The 16,412-nt window shown below is 40.8% G+C and overlaps 1 protein-coding gene across 10 annotated transcripts in view; it reads right to left on the reverse strand.

Moving 5' to 3' along the window:
• Positions 1-124: 124 nt before the first annotated feature.
• LOC126757576 (EH domain-binding protein 1) overlaps positions 125-16,412 on the reverse strand; it is a 33,393-nt gene continuing 17,105 nt past the window's right edge. For 7 of the 10 annotated variants that reach the window (XM_050471576.1, XM_050471578.1, XM_050471579.1 and 4 more), the window contains exons 3-14: positions 11,927-12,134; positions 8,777-8,958; positions 8,507-8,706; positions 6,405-7,434; positions 6,141-6,343; positions 5,562-6,007; positions 5,075-5,170; positions 4,474-4,902; positions 3,566-4,406; positions 2,348-2,444; positions 2,039-2,227; positions 125-1,977 (exon numbers count right to left, since the gene is read on the reverse strand). In XM_050471576.1, the coding sequence (XP_050327533.1) occupies positions 1,896-1,977; positions 2,039-2,227; positions 2,348-2,444; positions 3,566-4,406; positions 4,474-4,902; positions 5,075-5,170; positions 5,562-6,007; positions 6,141-6,343; positions 6,405-7,434; positions 8,507-8,706; positions 8,777-8,958; positions 11,927-12,134 (4,003 nt within the window). In that variant the 3' untranslated portion in view covers positions 125-1,895. The remainder of the gene's footprint in view (positions 1,978-2,038; positions 2,228-2,347; positions 2,445-3,565; positions 4,407-4,473; positions 4,903-5,074; positions 5,171-5,561; positions 6,008-6,140; positions 6,344-6,404; positions 7,435-8,506; positions 8,707-8,776; positions 8,959-11,926; positions 12,135-16,412) is intronic. The other 3 variants (XM_050471585.1, XM_050471584.1, XM_050471586.1) reach the window with 3 other exon arrangements.

Here is a 16,412-nt window from a genome sequence, read left to right on the forward strand (position 1 = left end):
TTTTTCAGCCGCTACAAAAACAACAACAGATATAATACAACATTCCCATGTCAGTCGGATAGACCTCACCTCATCTTGATGCTCTTTAGCTCATATTCATAAATAAAAAATGCGGTTTCCCATATTCATTTCATTCATATTTATTCATATACATACATATATCCTTTAGTTGATTATGTTACATTTATATCATTCACATATTTATGTTTGTATTTTTATATTATATATTATCTGACTTACATACATATGTAATACAATTTCTGCTCGTAGGGTCAGTTCTAGTTCAATATTATAAATGTTAATTGCCTAAGTACCCATGTTAAGATTCGACGCCAAGACAAGATAGTCTTCGCGGCAGTTTCTTATGAAACCAAAGAAACTCGCTAAAAGCAAACCAGCGGCGTTGGGGGAGTGTAGTAAAACTGAGTAGTCACCATTTGCTTAAAATAAAAAAACTCAACGCAGTAATTAAATTATAGTAAAAATAAACTAGAAGTGTTGCAACAAAACTAAATATACACATACATATCTAAACTACATTTTATTTTGCTTTTGTTTAATAATAAATAGGTAGGTACAGTTTACAGTTAGGATCACACTAGTCAAATTATTAACTAATTTCATTGTATTTTCATTATTTAAAACATAATTACAACTTAAAAATATTTATATTATTCAAAATAGTTTACAATGGTGCGTTCCGAAAACACACACACGCACACACATAACTCAACTAAAGCAATTGATAAAGCTAATTTAAGTTGAAGCAATGAAGTTCGCCACCCGAACGCAGTCAGGTGTGAAATGTTGAAGTGTTTCAGTAAAGGCTTTGCACAAATGTATATAACGGTGTGAAAATGAGTATCTAAGTAGTTGAACTGTTAAAATGAAAGTGAGTTGAACAGAAAAATGGCACAATAAGCGTTTGTCAAATGAAAGCTGTGTAAAAAATCATAGTTAACGGTTTATGGTTTATATTCACTATTCGGTATTTCTTCTTGTGTTTACATTTTTTGTTTCAGTTGTTGCTTACAAAACTAACGGACGTTTTTCAAATTTGTGTTTGAGTTGCATTTGACATTGTTCTTTTGACACACTTGCCATGGAAATGATTTGCTCAAAGTAAAAGTTTCGCTTTTGAAGCACAGAGAACGAAATGAAATATTCTCCAGCGATAGAGCGTAGTGCTGAAAAGCGGGAGTTGTTTCGCTTACAATGCCAAGTGTTCAAGAATCGATTTTGTGCTCTACGCTGGCCTCGTATTTTGTCGTTATGCAACTCGTGTTAAGTATTTAGTTAATTTTCTTTGATTATATTTTTTGTTTTCTTACTTTTAGACAGAATATTACACTGATCAAATCCGTATTACGTAATTGTCATCGTTGAATATTTTGTTGCCTGCAAGCGAGGGTATGCATAAGAAGTTGTGCTATGTAGGTCACTCATTCACCCATACAAATGAATATAATTTAGCGCTGAATATTTCCAATTGCTGGCAATTAAGTTTGTCTATTCCCCGTTTTAAGGTATTCAATCCTGTTTTGCACAAAAGCGTTCACACCGCCACTTTAATTTAGCAAATAAAATAGTTCACTGCTTTACGCACATATTTCAACTAACATACATATGATACGATATATATGTAAGTAAATACATAAATTCATAAGCAATAGGTTATAGTTAAAGCGAATGTTTCCTTAATGGTCGCTGTTGTTGTAGAAAATGAATACGTCAGTTGCATATTGGAACGTATTCACAAATTATCAAACACTAACTACATTTAATTTCACTTTTTTTTGTCGTTTCACTTGTTTTCCATTGTTCGCACGTGCACAGCCATGCGACTCACCCGACTTTGACACTTTGCTCCGAGCAGCAGCAGCGCCGAGGTGCTCTTATTGTAGTACGCACTTGTCCTTGTCGCCGCTGATGTCCACTTGCTCCAGTTCGCGCGCGATTTCGTGGTCATCCTCGATACTGAAATATTCAAATGTCGGAGAACACAACTCGTCAAATACGCTTATTAACGTTAACTTACGCAATTTCTTGACTATGCAAATGTTGCACAAGCTCATCACGTTTGTCCACAATAGCAACCAGCTCCTCGAGCAGCAGCCGCTCCTTTTCACGCTGTGCTTCCGTTTTTCGCCAATCTTCCACAGACTGCGCGGCCCGCAGCTCCTGGTTTAAGAGCGTGTATTTGCGCTCCAAATCACTTTCTTGCTCACTGCGAAAAGAGAAAAAAAAGAAAATGTGAAAAATTCAGAGGCTACTCTTGAAAAGTACATAAATAAAGGTCTTGCGACCGTAGAATCACTACTTTCCAAACTGCTTCGCACACACTTACAGTATATTGAGCTGCATTTGGCGGCGCAGCAGCGCGTTTTTCTTGTTAACCAGCGTAAACCACTGCGACAGCAATTGCTCCTCCGTCTCATCGGTTTCTGCGCGAGAAGTTAAGAAGGAACATTATTATATGACCACTACATTAGCACGGCAATTACATAACTGAATCATTAAGATTATGAGTCAACATTTAAACAACTACAAAAAGGAATCAAACTTATGCTAACATATATATTATTGGAATAATGCAACGCAGCTATTGAAAAAATTTACAAAAGGGACTCAGATTTAAACGATTTCCGTAATACAGTAAGCGTTAATCGGGTTTTCGCAATTTTTGTAGCGTAAAAATCTGAATCCAAGTGGTGAGTTTAGTATGTGGTGAGTAGCGCATTACGAATCAAATATAGGTATGTGTTATGGTTCCGCTGGCGCGCGTACTGGTGTGCAGCAATTTTTTTTCAATTGTATTCCTTCGGCCAATTTAAGTCTTTGATTAATTCTAAATTTTTTTAACCCTTTTTATCTGCACACAAGTTGCGCGGCATTTCGCAAACCAACAAGCTTCACTAGTCTAATGTACGATTTTTTACAAGTTATGGATTGTGTTAAGAACAGTTAGATTACGAGTATGAGTTGCGATTAAAATGTTAGAGCAACGGCAGCGCTGCAACCGCTCGCATGAGCGATTAATGCCTTTTATACAAAGGTAAATGGACGCGAACAGTGTGTTAATTACAGCTTGCATTATTAACAGCGGCAAAAGCAAGCAAGTAGCAGTTATACAAATTTGCTTTGTCGAGCAGCGCTTGCGTTACAACTCGCGTGCGCGTGGAGAAGCGTTCAAGCTAAGCGAGTCGAATGCGAGTGAAATGCCGACAGTGAACGCGGTGAACTTCCAATTAGCTAAATGTCAGCACAACATCCGCAGCGATGCAAGTAACAGCCCATTAATGCACTCAAATAAAAAAACAGCAAAGAGCGCTCCACCGCGTTAACAGTGTATTTTTTGTAAGCGAGTAAGCGTTGCGCGCATGCCAATGGCGATTTCACATTTATGTGCGGCCTTGCTTTCAAGTTTTTCCTTTTTGGTTGCAGTATATATTCTGACGCTTGTAGTAGTGGTTAAGCAGTAATTATAATTGTAACTGTGTTTGTAATAGTAACTACAGGCGTTAAGACGTAAGGCGTAATGCGTAATGCAAAAATGATTGTTTACCACCATCGCAGTCGCCACCAGCGCGACAATGGCACTGGCAGCGGCTTCGCGATTGTCTTCGGCCGCTAGGCGGCTCCTCGGTTCGGCAACGGATGCGCCGTCGTGTGTCGTCGTCAATGTCGCCCTCAGCATCACAAGGCAAGTGTAAGTGCACCTTTGGCAGATTATCACAGGAGGAATGATTTGAGGAAGCTCTGGTTGTAGTTGTGTTCGTATTGGAGGAGGAGGAGAATATAAAATTGAACGGCGCAAAAGCGTTTGCGAAATTTCGGCTACTTATAAACCTATTGTGCGACTGTTGCGGATGCGCATGATTTCTATGATTCTCATTCGCATCGACAATACATGATTGTGAACGTGGACGGCTGCGTGGCGTTCGTTGTTGATGTTGACTAGCATGCTCCGCCGTAGGCGCGCGATGACGGTGTTGACGTCGCCGCTTGCGCCGTCGACGCACTACATTCTCATCAACATCAGCACCGTCCACCGTCAACGCCGATCGCACATCGGCTGCGCGTACGGACGTCTCCTCATCGCTGGACAAGGATGAGGGTGTCACCGAGCCCGATGATGTGCACGGCGAAGTGTCTTCGCCCGAAGGCGATAATGAAAACTGGCCATCGCTATCCATGTCAAGCAGTTTAATACGTATACTATCACCACCACCAATACTATTGCGTATTAATCTAATAAAAGGGTTACGTTGTGAACGATTATTACTTGGATTGCCGCCCATGACTGCGCGTAGTTTCTTCTCTAGGCAGCTGGCCTTCTGATCGATGGCCTCCTGTTCGCGCTCGAGTGCCTCCAGTTCCGATTCGATGTATGAGCGTTTGTCGCCCTGCAGAGTGAACAATATATACTTAAAATAGTACTCAAAATTTTTTACGCCTACCGAGCACACATACCTTCTTGTCGTTCTTTGGTGAAATGCGCTCCATGACGGCATTGAACGACTGCAGTGGACTATTACTACCGCTGTTGCTTGTGCCATTGCTGAAGCGTTCGCTTAATCTATGACTAGGACTCATCAATTTACTATTACTATTTGTGGTCGTCGAAAGCGTGTCCACATCACGTGGCGGTGTTATTTTCTTCGACGGCGACATCGGCACCTTGGTTGGTGAGTTGCTGCCCGTGCTGGGCACGCCATAGTCCTCGATGCCGTTGGGGATGGGTGAAATGGTGCGTTCGGGCGAGAAGTTCATTCGTTTCAGTTTGGTCGGCGTGGTCGGGCTGTCCAAGCTGCCGCCACCGCTGCCACCATTCACCGATTTGGTTCGAGTCTCGAGAATGAGTCGACGCGCCTGCTCACGCAAACGTTGCTTACGTTCCTCCTGAAATCGGGTCGAAACATTAGTAGTATGTCAAAGTACAAAATGAAAAATTAATATATTTTTTTTTAAGTATCAAAAGAGCGAACGAATATGAAGTAAATAAGCTGGCTCGAGCCGAAGGCTTCTAACTGCGCCGCTGCCAACTGTTATGTCGCGCTCGAGGGTTACTTACGTCGTGCTCGCTGCGCTCCACGCCATTGGAAACTTTCAGCTTTTCAATCATTAGCTTGGCCTTTTCGCTCATTTCCTTGTGACGTGACAAAATGCGCTGTGACATATTTAATGCATTTGCAGATTTATATAAATATTTTTGTTTTTTGTTTTTTGTTGGTGATCGCGCGGGTTGATGAATGTTAAACCGAAAACGATAAGCCAAAAACGAAAGCGAAAACGTAAGCGAACAAAAGTATGAACGTGCAAAAACAAAGCAAAATTAATTAAAACTAAGTAAATAAACTAACGTAGGAAATATAAGCTTATATACAAATAATATAGAGTCAATTAAATCTAAAATTAGCGCAAATATAACAATTCAATAAAAACCAACAAAATGAGCCTAGCTCTACGTAAATGTATTATATGATCAAAAAACTCTCACAGGCAACTGACTTATGAGCAAATTTCGCAAAGCGATTGTAGCCAACGAACTCATTACTTACATTCGCCGCATTCGGGTCCAATGCTGTAGGTGAATGGGGTGCCAACTGTTGTTTATCGGCTTGCACCGGATTGGACTCAAGAGTCATAGCACACACATTTAGGTCGCCAGCATTAGTGCTCTCCTTACCTTCGGCAGGCGGTGTCTGGTTACCCACTTGACCATGTTGCGATGCGTTGATCGTGTTCTTATCTTTGCTGGGTGAAAGCACCTTGCCCAAAATGTTCTTCGAGCCAGAGAGTATTAAGTTCTTTACATCTTTCTTCGCTGTCGGTGACGGCTGTGAGGGCCCCGAGTTATTTTTCGTCTCTACACCGAATATGTCGTCATCTAGTGAGTTCTGGTGCAACAGTTGCGCTTTTAAGTGGCTTAAATTGAGTAGATTCTGCGAAAGGTTATCCGACTTGTAATTGCCAATCACATAACTCGACTCGTCGGATGTTGGTCCTGCATAGCAAGTTTAGGTGATAGTGTAAAATAGCAATTAATTAAAAAAAGTAAATTGAGAATGGAATAATAATAGAATAATTGTTTTGCTTATAAATATTGATCGATTAATTGAAATGTCTTTTGCCTTTACCAATCTGCTCAATTTGCAATTGTTTGCCGGTGAAATGCGCACGCAACTGATGCAGATACGTCATCACAGCCAATTTATCTGGCACCGCCAGCAAACTCATGTCACGCGGCTCAATCACGCGTGGAATGCCCAACGATTCGGCGGCGTCAAAGGCGATGCGGCAATTGCCTACAACGTCGTGTGCGGAGAGTTTTGACATGTCGCTGAAAAGGTAAGCAGACAAGAGAAATAAGTTTGGATAATGGTCAGCGCTTGTACACTCACATTAGGCCGGGTTCAAAGTGGTGAATGATCGCACAGAATGCCATGCCGTTGCGCCAGCTGGTCGTCAAATTAGTCACCTTCACGTTGGGATAGTCTTTCGTAACATCCTTGCACCACTCCAGCAAGTCCTGACCCGGCGTATTCTCCTTCAACACGATCTTCTCGACCGGCTTGGCAGAGCCATTCAGCTGTAAACTGTTGTTACTGTTAATGCTGCTCAAATGATTGTTGTTCGTGTTGCTAATGCTGGTAGTAGTCATATTATTGCTTATGTTGCTATTGCTGTTGTTGTCATGATCGTAGCTCTTCTTCAAATTAAGCGGTGGCAATTCGGCGCGTTTTGACTCACTGCGCGCAGGTTTTGGCGGTGCCACGCTACCGCTACCGCTACCTGCAGTAACGGACGTCTCCTTCAAGTTGTCATTATCAGCGGTCGTATTCGGTGTCGACACTGTTGTCGGAGCCGAAGTCGACATGGATAGCAATGAACTGAGTGTTGTAGACTTGCCGTTGCTAATTTTGGCTGATTTCTGTTCAGGTTTGGCATCCACCGCCTTCGACTCCTCACAGGCAGCATCGGCAGTAATGCTGGGCACCACTTTCTTGTTGTCGCCATTTTGCTGCGCAGATGACACGTCAATGCTGCTGCTTTTGTTGGCTTGAAAGTTGAGTTCACGACGCGCGCTAATATCACTCGGCTCGCTCGGTTTGCTATCCGCGCCCTTAGCAAAAGTGGCGATTGGAGTGGATGTAATAATTTTGCTCTTTAGGTTGGTCGGCAGCACGCTGTCTTCTAAGGGTGTGGCAGGGTTCAGCGCAGGTGCCGATGACTTCGACTCCTGTTCAGCGACAGCGCTTTCTTTTTCTGTTGGTTGCGGTTCGGGCTGCGATTGCGGTTGTGGTTGCGCAGCGCTGGGCGTCTTGAGTAGCTCGTCACTAGTGTCGAATCCAAATTGTTTCTCTGATTCGAATTCAAAATTCAAACGATTATGTTCAGCCAATGGAGTTGGATCTTCGGACAAGGAAGGAACTACGCATACACATACATACGGACATTTACAAACGGTTAACACATTGGTGGTCATGTGTGTATGTAGTTCAAGTGTATGGGTGTGTTGGTATGCATGTGTTTCGAAGGTAACGAGTATATTATTTACAACAAAAACAAAAACATAAATTTGTATAAAACAAAGTAAGTTTGCACACATTTACATAAATTAATAAATTGATAGTTGTTATGTAATATGTATATAAGTACAGATGCAATGAGTGAATACCAAATGATTTTTGTGAAAAAGTTGATTTGAGAGAAAAACGCGAAACAATTGCATTAAATTTAAGAAACGAGTCAAGAAAGAGAAAGAGAAACGGGTAAGAGAAAATGTAAATTCAATTAATTTTGAAAACAGTCAAATTAATTATAATTTTTAAATAACAGACTATCCTGTAAGAAAGTATCGACTTCCAGCACACATATTTTGAACTTTGAAAATCTCCCATTAGTAATAACTGAACCGCTCTCGAGCCTCCATATTACCCTGGACGAAAATACCATTGATCATTTGAAGTTCCGAAGTACATTTAATTGATGTTCGTTAGGAAAGCTTTTTCGAATCATCGGAACCAAAAAATAGACTTCTTGTCTTCTTAAAAAAATTAAGTTAAATTTTATTGGATAAAATGGGGTCAAATAGCTAACAAACTTTCGCTAATGTCTTCCTGCTCGGCCGAAAGTACTTCATTAGAAGAAATGAAGGATTTTAAGCACCCCCTCCTGTTACTCTGAGAATGGTTCCTCACGTGTTTCAAAACTTGATAAATTGTGTCGGTATGATACTGTACTACTTGGGTTTCATGTATGTTATACGAGTATATATACGGATATATTTTTACATATGCGTGGCTAACAATGACTGGAATTATTAACAGCACTACTGTACTTGAAAAAATTTCATCAAAATATTACAATTTCACTAATCAACTACAACTACATAACCTCAATTAGAGTGTATAGTAACAAACTATGTTTCTTAGTCACAGGACAAACAGTAAATGAAAACCAAAAGAAAAAAAATTTAATATTTTAAGTTTCGGGTACGCACCACTCAATGGCGTTGGCAGATCCATGCAACCGTTCAAACTAGTTGTCATCTGCTCCAACTGTTGCGTAAAATCAAACAAATGATCCGAAATATCACCCGAACTCTCCAGATCGGGTATATCCTCTAGGTCGTCCAGTGGAGCAACATCACAATTATTATTGACGGACATCAGCGAGACGACGCTCTGCATATCCTCATCACTGCAATTGTCAAATAACTAAATGTTAGTAAAGCATATAAATGTTGTGTTTGTATGGCAAATGCACTTACGTCGCCTTGCCCTCCCGCAGGAACACACAACTGATTGTCAATTCCAGTTCGGCGGCGGTAATCTTACGCGAGGTCGGCTTCAGGCTCAGCGTAAAGCTCTGCTGTGTTGACTCGATGCTCGCGTATTTGCGCATATTTATGCTAGCCGAGGCCAAGACCCGTTTTTTGCCGAGATGTGTTATCTGAAAAAAAGCGCAAAACATACTTCTTAAAGGAATTGAATAATTTTTTTAATACTTGGAAAAGCAATAGTGAAGAAAGAGTTACTGTTGTTGCAGCGGCAGAAAACATTGCTGAAGTAATTTCGAGGAATGGTGCCGAGTTGACAGTTCCTGGCCGGATAAAAATCTGGGTCCGTTCCGGTTATTTACCCGACTAACGTGGGAACGAGAGGGAAAGAGAAAGTAATTTCGAGAAATTGTGCCGAGTTGACAGTTCCTGGCCGGATCAAAATCCGGGTCCGTTCCGTTTACTTACCCCGACTAACGTGGGAACGAGAGGAAAGGAGTAGCTTTTTGGCCTGGGACTGTTGCTTTTGTTACAAAACGAGAAACATTACTAATTTGAATTTTCATTACTTGTAATCCTAATCTTTTTTTTTACTATAATGTTTGGCAGAGTCTAAAAAAGTGGGGAATTTTAAATTTTTCTAAATTTAATACCGACACTCCCTAATGATATTCTTAGGGAAGTTGAATACAGCGTGTGACGTCTGTCGAGACGAAAAGGAATGTGTGTGCCGAGACACACTTCGCGACGCCACATAGAGCGCCATTTGGCAACGCAATGAAAGTTCTTCACGATTATCTTTTCTTGAATTAATTTTATTGATACTTATGTGAACGTGAAGGTGTACGTGACTTTGGCATGCGGCAAGTTTATGAATTCGCTGAGAATATTTGATGAATTCGAATTATGCGGACTATTTGTATTAACAAACTGCTCAAAAATAATATCGCGCGGTCTAGGTGGACTCTGCGGCTCCACGATGACTTAGTTGGTTGTATGTGTATGTGTGTAAATGCAGCGTAGAATATGTATGTACACGCTTAACAAATTAATTTAGCATAAAAGTAGTATATATTTATTATGTCTGCAACCTTTTCTTATTAAACAGTCTTTACAACAACAAAACAGCGAGTGCTCACCACTAGCATTTCAATATGACTGTCAACTATCGATCGCATATTTATAATGGCTTAGTTATAGGCGCCAAACGCTGACGAATGAAAGTTTGTACAAATGCTTGGATATGTGTATGTGTGTGTGAGTGAATGTTCATTCACGGGCACTCGTACAAATGTGCAATTCATTTCCACTTAAAAAGCACTGCAAGTTACTGCAAATGAAAATCAACCTTGAAATGCGAGAAATGCCACACAAGCAAAGCGTTGAAAGTCGTTGAAAGCGCCGACATGTTGCTATCCTTAGAGCAACAAAAAACGGTAAATACAGCAATAAAATAAAATGTAAAACAAAACAGAACTTGAATATCGAACGGCAATGACGAAGCACCCAGCCCCAACAACAAAATTGAGCAATCATAATTCAACAAAAGCAACTAGCGGCACTTTGAGCGACTGGAAAGGTTAAAAGGCGTACGGAAGGACACAGAAAACACGAGAAAATAAAAGCAAAATTGCCAAGTCTTACAGAGACCAAGCCAACTGGGTAGCGTTGGGTAACGCCTTTGCCGTGTACGTTGACGAAAACGTCTATTCAATTAGAGGTGACGGCACAGGGACTAGGCCAACCAACATGCCATCGAAACGTCGTCCTTGAGTCCAGTCAGCGCAAAGGAAAAGAGCAACTGAAACATTTTTGGAGTGCAACAACAACGTTCTGAGTATTCGGAAGCAGAAATTCGAGGCATTGAAAGTGAAAATGTAAATAAATCGTCCTTAACACCCAAAATGCAAAGGGGTATGCGGGTGTATTTTCCTCCACATTAATTCCGCTTTTTATTTCGCATGAGAATAAACAATAAAATATTCATTAAATTCCATTCACTTCAATTAAGCAACCCAGTCGCTGTTAAAGCAAGTCAAGCTCAGCAAAGACATTAGCATTGCTGTGATTTAAATAGCAAATGAGCATTTCGAAGGGAGTCAGAATGGAATAAATAACAAGTACAAAAATTTAAATGCGCTTTCAACTGTTTATTTCAATATATTTTCCCACAAAAACGCATTTGCAATTAGTCGGTGCAAATGTTGTAGAGGCGCATTCGGGAGATAAAAAGCACTAAGCGCCTAGGGAATAACGAGTTACCAAGGTGCAAGTCTGACGACTGCGGTTAAAAGAAACTCCCATAAGGGATCCTTAATTCACTTAACTGTCACTTCAACACACACACACAGGCTCGTACGCAATATGGAGTCATTCAGGTCACAAGGAGTGCTGTCTTACAAATTATGTCTTCCATTAATATGAGTGCAGACAACAAAGAAGCATCCGCGAATGACAATGGGTGGGTTAGCCAACATGCACTCGCCTTGACATGGTTTATGATTCAAGAGTAAAAAAAGAATTAAAGAAGGTTTGAAGTATTCACTTCGATCAAATGGACACAATGGAGAGAAATTTAACATATTTTTAGGCGCATCACCAAATTCCATACTTTCTATCGAAGCTTGAAATTATGCTACACATTTAAAATAAAGGGAGTTTTAAGTTGCAAAGAATTTAAACAAGCCAACAAAAAGCCAGCCGATTTCAGAGCTGTACTACACAAAAATAACAATTTTAAAACACTATGAAAAAGCGATTTTAAGCAAAAAAAAGTGACGCCAGTAACTAATTTTGTATACCAAATGGTTTGAAATAAATGTGGCAGAGTAAAAGTGGAATGTTGCCGACGTTGGCAATTTGATTTTGTTGCATACACGCAAAATATTTACTGTTTACGGCTATTGATGTCGATCAGTCATGCTTAATTGGTTTCAATTGGCTTGTTTTGAGTAGGAAATACCAAAATATAAAACGCCATTCGCATCGTTCTTTCCGAGTGCGCCACTGGCTGGGTCGGGAGCACGAATGCTGAGCCAATTAAACCAGAATTGATAATTGATATATAAAAGCATACTTCGAACTGCTGATTGAATCCATGAATCGTAGCATTTTGTGTTCTAATACTAAGCAGATACTCACATCTTCTATGACAAACGTCCAGTCCTTATCTTCCAGTTCGTGGGTGCGTGGATCCTTGAAAAGCGTTACCGAAATAGAATGATTGTCTGGCACTGGCCAGGATATGTGGCCCACCAGCGGATTCACCATATCCGGCTCCCAGGCTAACGGCACCGAAACGACACGGCGCGAACGACGTGTCCAAACAACGGACAGATTTGAAGGGCGCCTGAAATGAAGGAAATTTATAGTTTATATTACCAATTCGATAACCCAAAAACTGTCGATTATACTTATATATTAATTATGTTCAAATAAAAATCATAGGATCCATAAAATATAAACTAAAATTGTCTATGACTTTGACTAATTATTGTAGAGAAATCTTAAGCGCTGCAACAACAGTTCAAAAGTAAAGTATACGCACAAGTTTGTTTACACACACAACGTCTCCTCACCCATTTGCGCATACAGGCTTTGTTCAGAAAGTAATAGGTCTAATTTTCTTCCGCATCGATTGTACTTCAGAGCGTGTATGCACTGACTGGATTCGGTATAGGGCGTTCCTAGCTAACGAACGACCGGCTGGTCAGTTGCCTCCGCTTCCCTGGAGAGTCAGGACAAACATTTTCGCGTGACGTGTTTCTGTGAGTGGTGCAAACCGAAAATACTGTGTTCGTTAGAAACTCGGTAAATCTGCGTCAGAGACGTTTTATATAATCAAGCAGGCTTACACAGATGTTGCTTTAGCAAGCACCAGGCTTTTTTGGAGATTAGAAGTTGCACCACGACTACCCCCCGACTCACACCGCCGACATCCCAACGCTTCCGCAGCCGCCGTACAGCACAGATGTGGCTCCCCGGACATTTTTTTGTTTCCTTGCCTGAAAAGGCCGATGAAAGGCAAGCATTTTGAGACGACAGAGGGAATCCAAGCAATATTGTAACGATTGGTTCAATAAATTTATTTTAATCGACTCAGTCCAATTACTTTCCGGACAATCCCTGTACACACATGCAATTAAGTAGTAGTTTCATACAAAATCTCAATGTTTTATTTGTGCTTTTTGAAACTGGTTGATAGGCACAAGTGCCGTAAGGCTACCGAAGAGGAGCAGCGTAATTTGCATTGCCACAAATGTAAACAGCCAGCAGCAAAGAAGACATCTAAGAACAAACGCTTGGCGACTGCAGCTGAGGCACCAGCTAAAGAGCGGCAGTAAGGTCGCGGCACGCTGCAAGTGGCGCGCCAAACGAAAGTAAAATCGCTGCTCTGGCACCAAGGATATTGCACATTCAAGCTGCACAAGCAGTCGCTGTCAGCTCTGCCTCGACGCTCGTTGGCGACTAGAAAGGCAAGTGGTGGCTGCAGCGCGGCTGAGAGACGCACACTGCTGCCGCAACGACATTGGCGCTTAAACTAGGTCAGCTGGCAGCATCCGTTCTTCACAGCGTACGCACTTTTCCATGCCTCTCGTTCGTGCCCCTTTTTCACTTGTCGCTTATTTTTTGGATTTTCCAGCTTTTTTCTATAAACAAAAATGTCATGTTTGAGCTTTCTCGAGTGCGCGCGCTCGCTTTTGCGGCAGAAGGTGCATTTTAAATGTTGTCAGTTGCGTTGATTTTTGTATTTTCTCCTGTTTCTATTTGCACAACGTCAATTGCAATTTGTGAAAGCGAAAAATACTCGCAGGAAAGTGGAAAATATGAAAAATTTAGAGCACAAAAAGGCCTAACAACTGCATACAGGCAGATGGGCTTACGAGTGCCCACATGCGCCACTGCTTCCGAATCGAAATTGCGCACAGCCGGTGTAACAACAACAAAGCAATTATATTTGAGCATGCATACTCGTATGTTCAGGCACAGTTACCGTTACCTGGATGGTTGGCTGGTCTATTGTGCGGATTTCATGTTATGTCAACTCAAGAGGGAGCTGGGAATGTTGATGAAAATATTTAGGCAACGAGGTGCATTGCGTTCAAATGATGTTCACGAATGAGGATGATGAAGTGGCGTTGTTGACAGCCCTATTTTGATATTTATGACATAAGCACAATAAAGTGGTTGGATATGTAGACCTCTTGGAAGCAAGCTATGGAGTTGAGGTATATTTTTTACAATTATTATTTTAATTGAGTTCAGGAAAGTCGCGAATAAGCGGTTTTTAGTGCACACAGCAATAAAAAATATTCAACACATTTAAATTAAATGTGGCGCATAAATAAATTGGGGTCTCTGCCAATAGGTGTTTCGGGCCTCGCGCAATGCTGAGCCAGTAAATATTTACAATTTCAATTACAAATTAAATTCAAGGATGTGGAGATGGCTTCGCACACAAACCTACCATACACACATATAAGAGCACACACATATTTGCGAGCTTTGCACGGGTTTTGCGCATTTAGACAGCGTGTCAGCCAGACTAAAGCGGTCAAGTAGACAGGGTCACTATGAAACTACCGCAGACAATAGACAGCCAGCCAGACCAACGCGTTCTGATGCCTCAAGAAACAAAGCACAAAATCGAGCAGAAGCAAACCCGCGGAAGAACCAGGCGGGGAGAAATAACGAAGACAGCACACCCGCGAACGCCATTAAGTCACTTGAAATTTGGCATTGAGCCAAAATAAAATTCAAGAAAACAATAAAGTTGAATATTTTTAGTTGGGATGAGTAACTAGACAGTCGACGGAATAAACTTTGGGATTTAGCTGCAATCAACTTAACTGCGATGTGAGATTTAGAAGAGAAGCAACGATTTTATATCCGCAGCAGGGTATATTAAGTTTGTCTGGAAGTTTGTTAAACAACCAGAAGGAAACCACGAAGGCTCTATTAAGTGTATATGTAAATTATTGGAAGTACTATCTTAGTTTTTGAGATATCGATCTGAAATTTTGCACTCGTCTTTTTCTCACCAAGATGATGCTCATTTATCGGAACGGCCAATATTGGACCACTATACCACATACATAGCTGCCATACAAACTGCACGATAGGAATCGAGTGCCTGTATGGAAAACTTTATCTTATAACGAGATATCTTCACGAAATTTTGGCATGGGTTATTTCTAAGGCCGTAATGCAAATTCTGAAGAAAGTGTTCACAGATTCAAAAGATGCCTTACATGCATTTTGATCGGTCAACCGCTATATGCTATAGTTGTCCAATCAAAGTGCATGTAAGGCATCTTTTGTATCTGTGAAGGGTATTACAGCTTTGAAACTAAGTTTTTTTCTTCGTTTTGCTATAATTTTCGCAATACACATACACACACGCTTCATATTATGTTATTATTTTTATATAGATATCTTCGGCGACTTACACGCTACGATTATTAACTATGGTACAAGAAGTGACTCATTACAAACTAGACTTATGCCAGCTCCAAGGCTTCGTAAGTGCTTATAAGTATATATTTATATAATCCTATAGGGCCTAGATGGTATATAGAGCCTTGTGAGCATAAATATGCGCAAATGTGTATAAAATCAATGTTCGGTGGAGGCGGGGCAACATGCACTTGGACATATGTCTGGTATATACAGCTCGTTGTAGGATTTAATATTATTGCAGATTGCGCCAACACACCAACCGGGACTATCAACAATGAGTACTTTGAACTTATAGCCACTACTGTAAGCAACTTGCGCATTCTTTTGATTTATTCGAAAGAATGTTTACTCGTTCGCCTCGCTTTATCACTGCCAACAGGCGTGCGGCAATGGCAATCTCGCGCAAATAAATGCAGCAGCAGTGTGTATTAAAACCAGAAATAAAAATATATTAAAACGGAAAATACTAAAGTTAAGCACAAAGAAGAACGGCGTAAGAAAATATTACAGATATATTAAGCAACAAAAAATCCGTGTATTGTCGCCGCTGCGAGTAGCGCAGCACTGCGGCTTGTGCTCGAAGATTTTTCATATTTACTTTTCCCTAGATGGTTGATTACGCCCGCACAATCACTGCACCAGTGGCGTCTGTTGCAACGCCCCTTGCAGCTTCTGTTGCTGCTCATTCTGCTACTGCCACATGCCGATAATCGCGTGCTGCCACGGAGACGTCGCCGAAGTTGGCCGACATGTCACATATGGCAGGCAGCTGCATTGAAGGTTTTAAAGGGAAGAACATTTCCTTCACGATAAGAAATATTGAATTTTTTAAAAAGAAAAAGTCAATTGAATCCCTCATATGGGATCTTAGAATCAAAGGGAAAATTGCTGGGGGCTAGTAACTGACAGTGAAGGCAGGTAGGAAAGGCAGCCTCAATTCAATATTCTTGGGATTGAGGTCGGTTAAGAAGACCCGCTTACTCCGCTTACTTTAAATTTGGAATAGAAAACATTAGGTAGTCGAAAAAGACTTTTCGTATTTTTAATCAAGCTTCAACTTATTTGTTATATGTATATCGTAATTATAATGAACTTTAATGAACCAAATATATACCATTTTGGTCGACCAGTTTTTGGCATTTTTCCGCTAGAGACATTATTCCATCAG

Source organism: Bactrocera neohumeralis, chromosome 4, assembly GCF_024586455.1.
Source record: "Bactrocera neohumeralis isolate Rockhampton chromosome 4, APGP_CSIRO_Bneo_wtdbg2-racon-allhic-juicebox.fasta_v2, whole genome shotgun sequence".
Lineage (NCBI taxonomy): Eukaryota > Metazoa > Arthropoda > Insecta > Diptera > Tephritidae > Bactrocera > Bactrocera neohumeralis.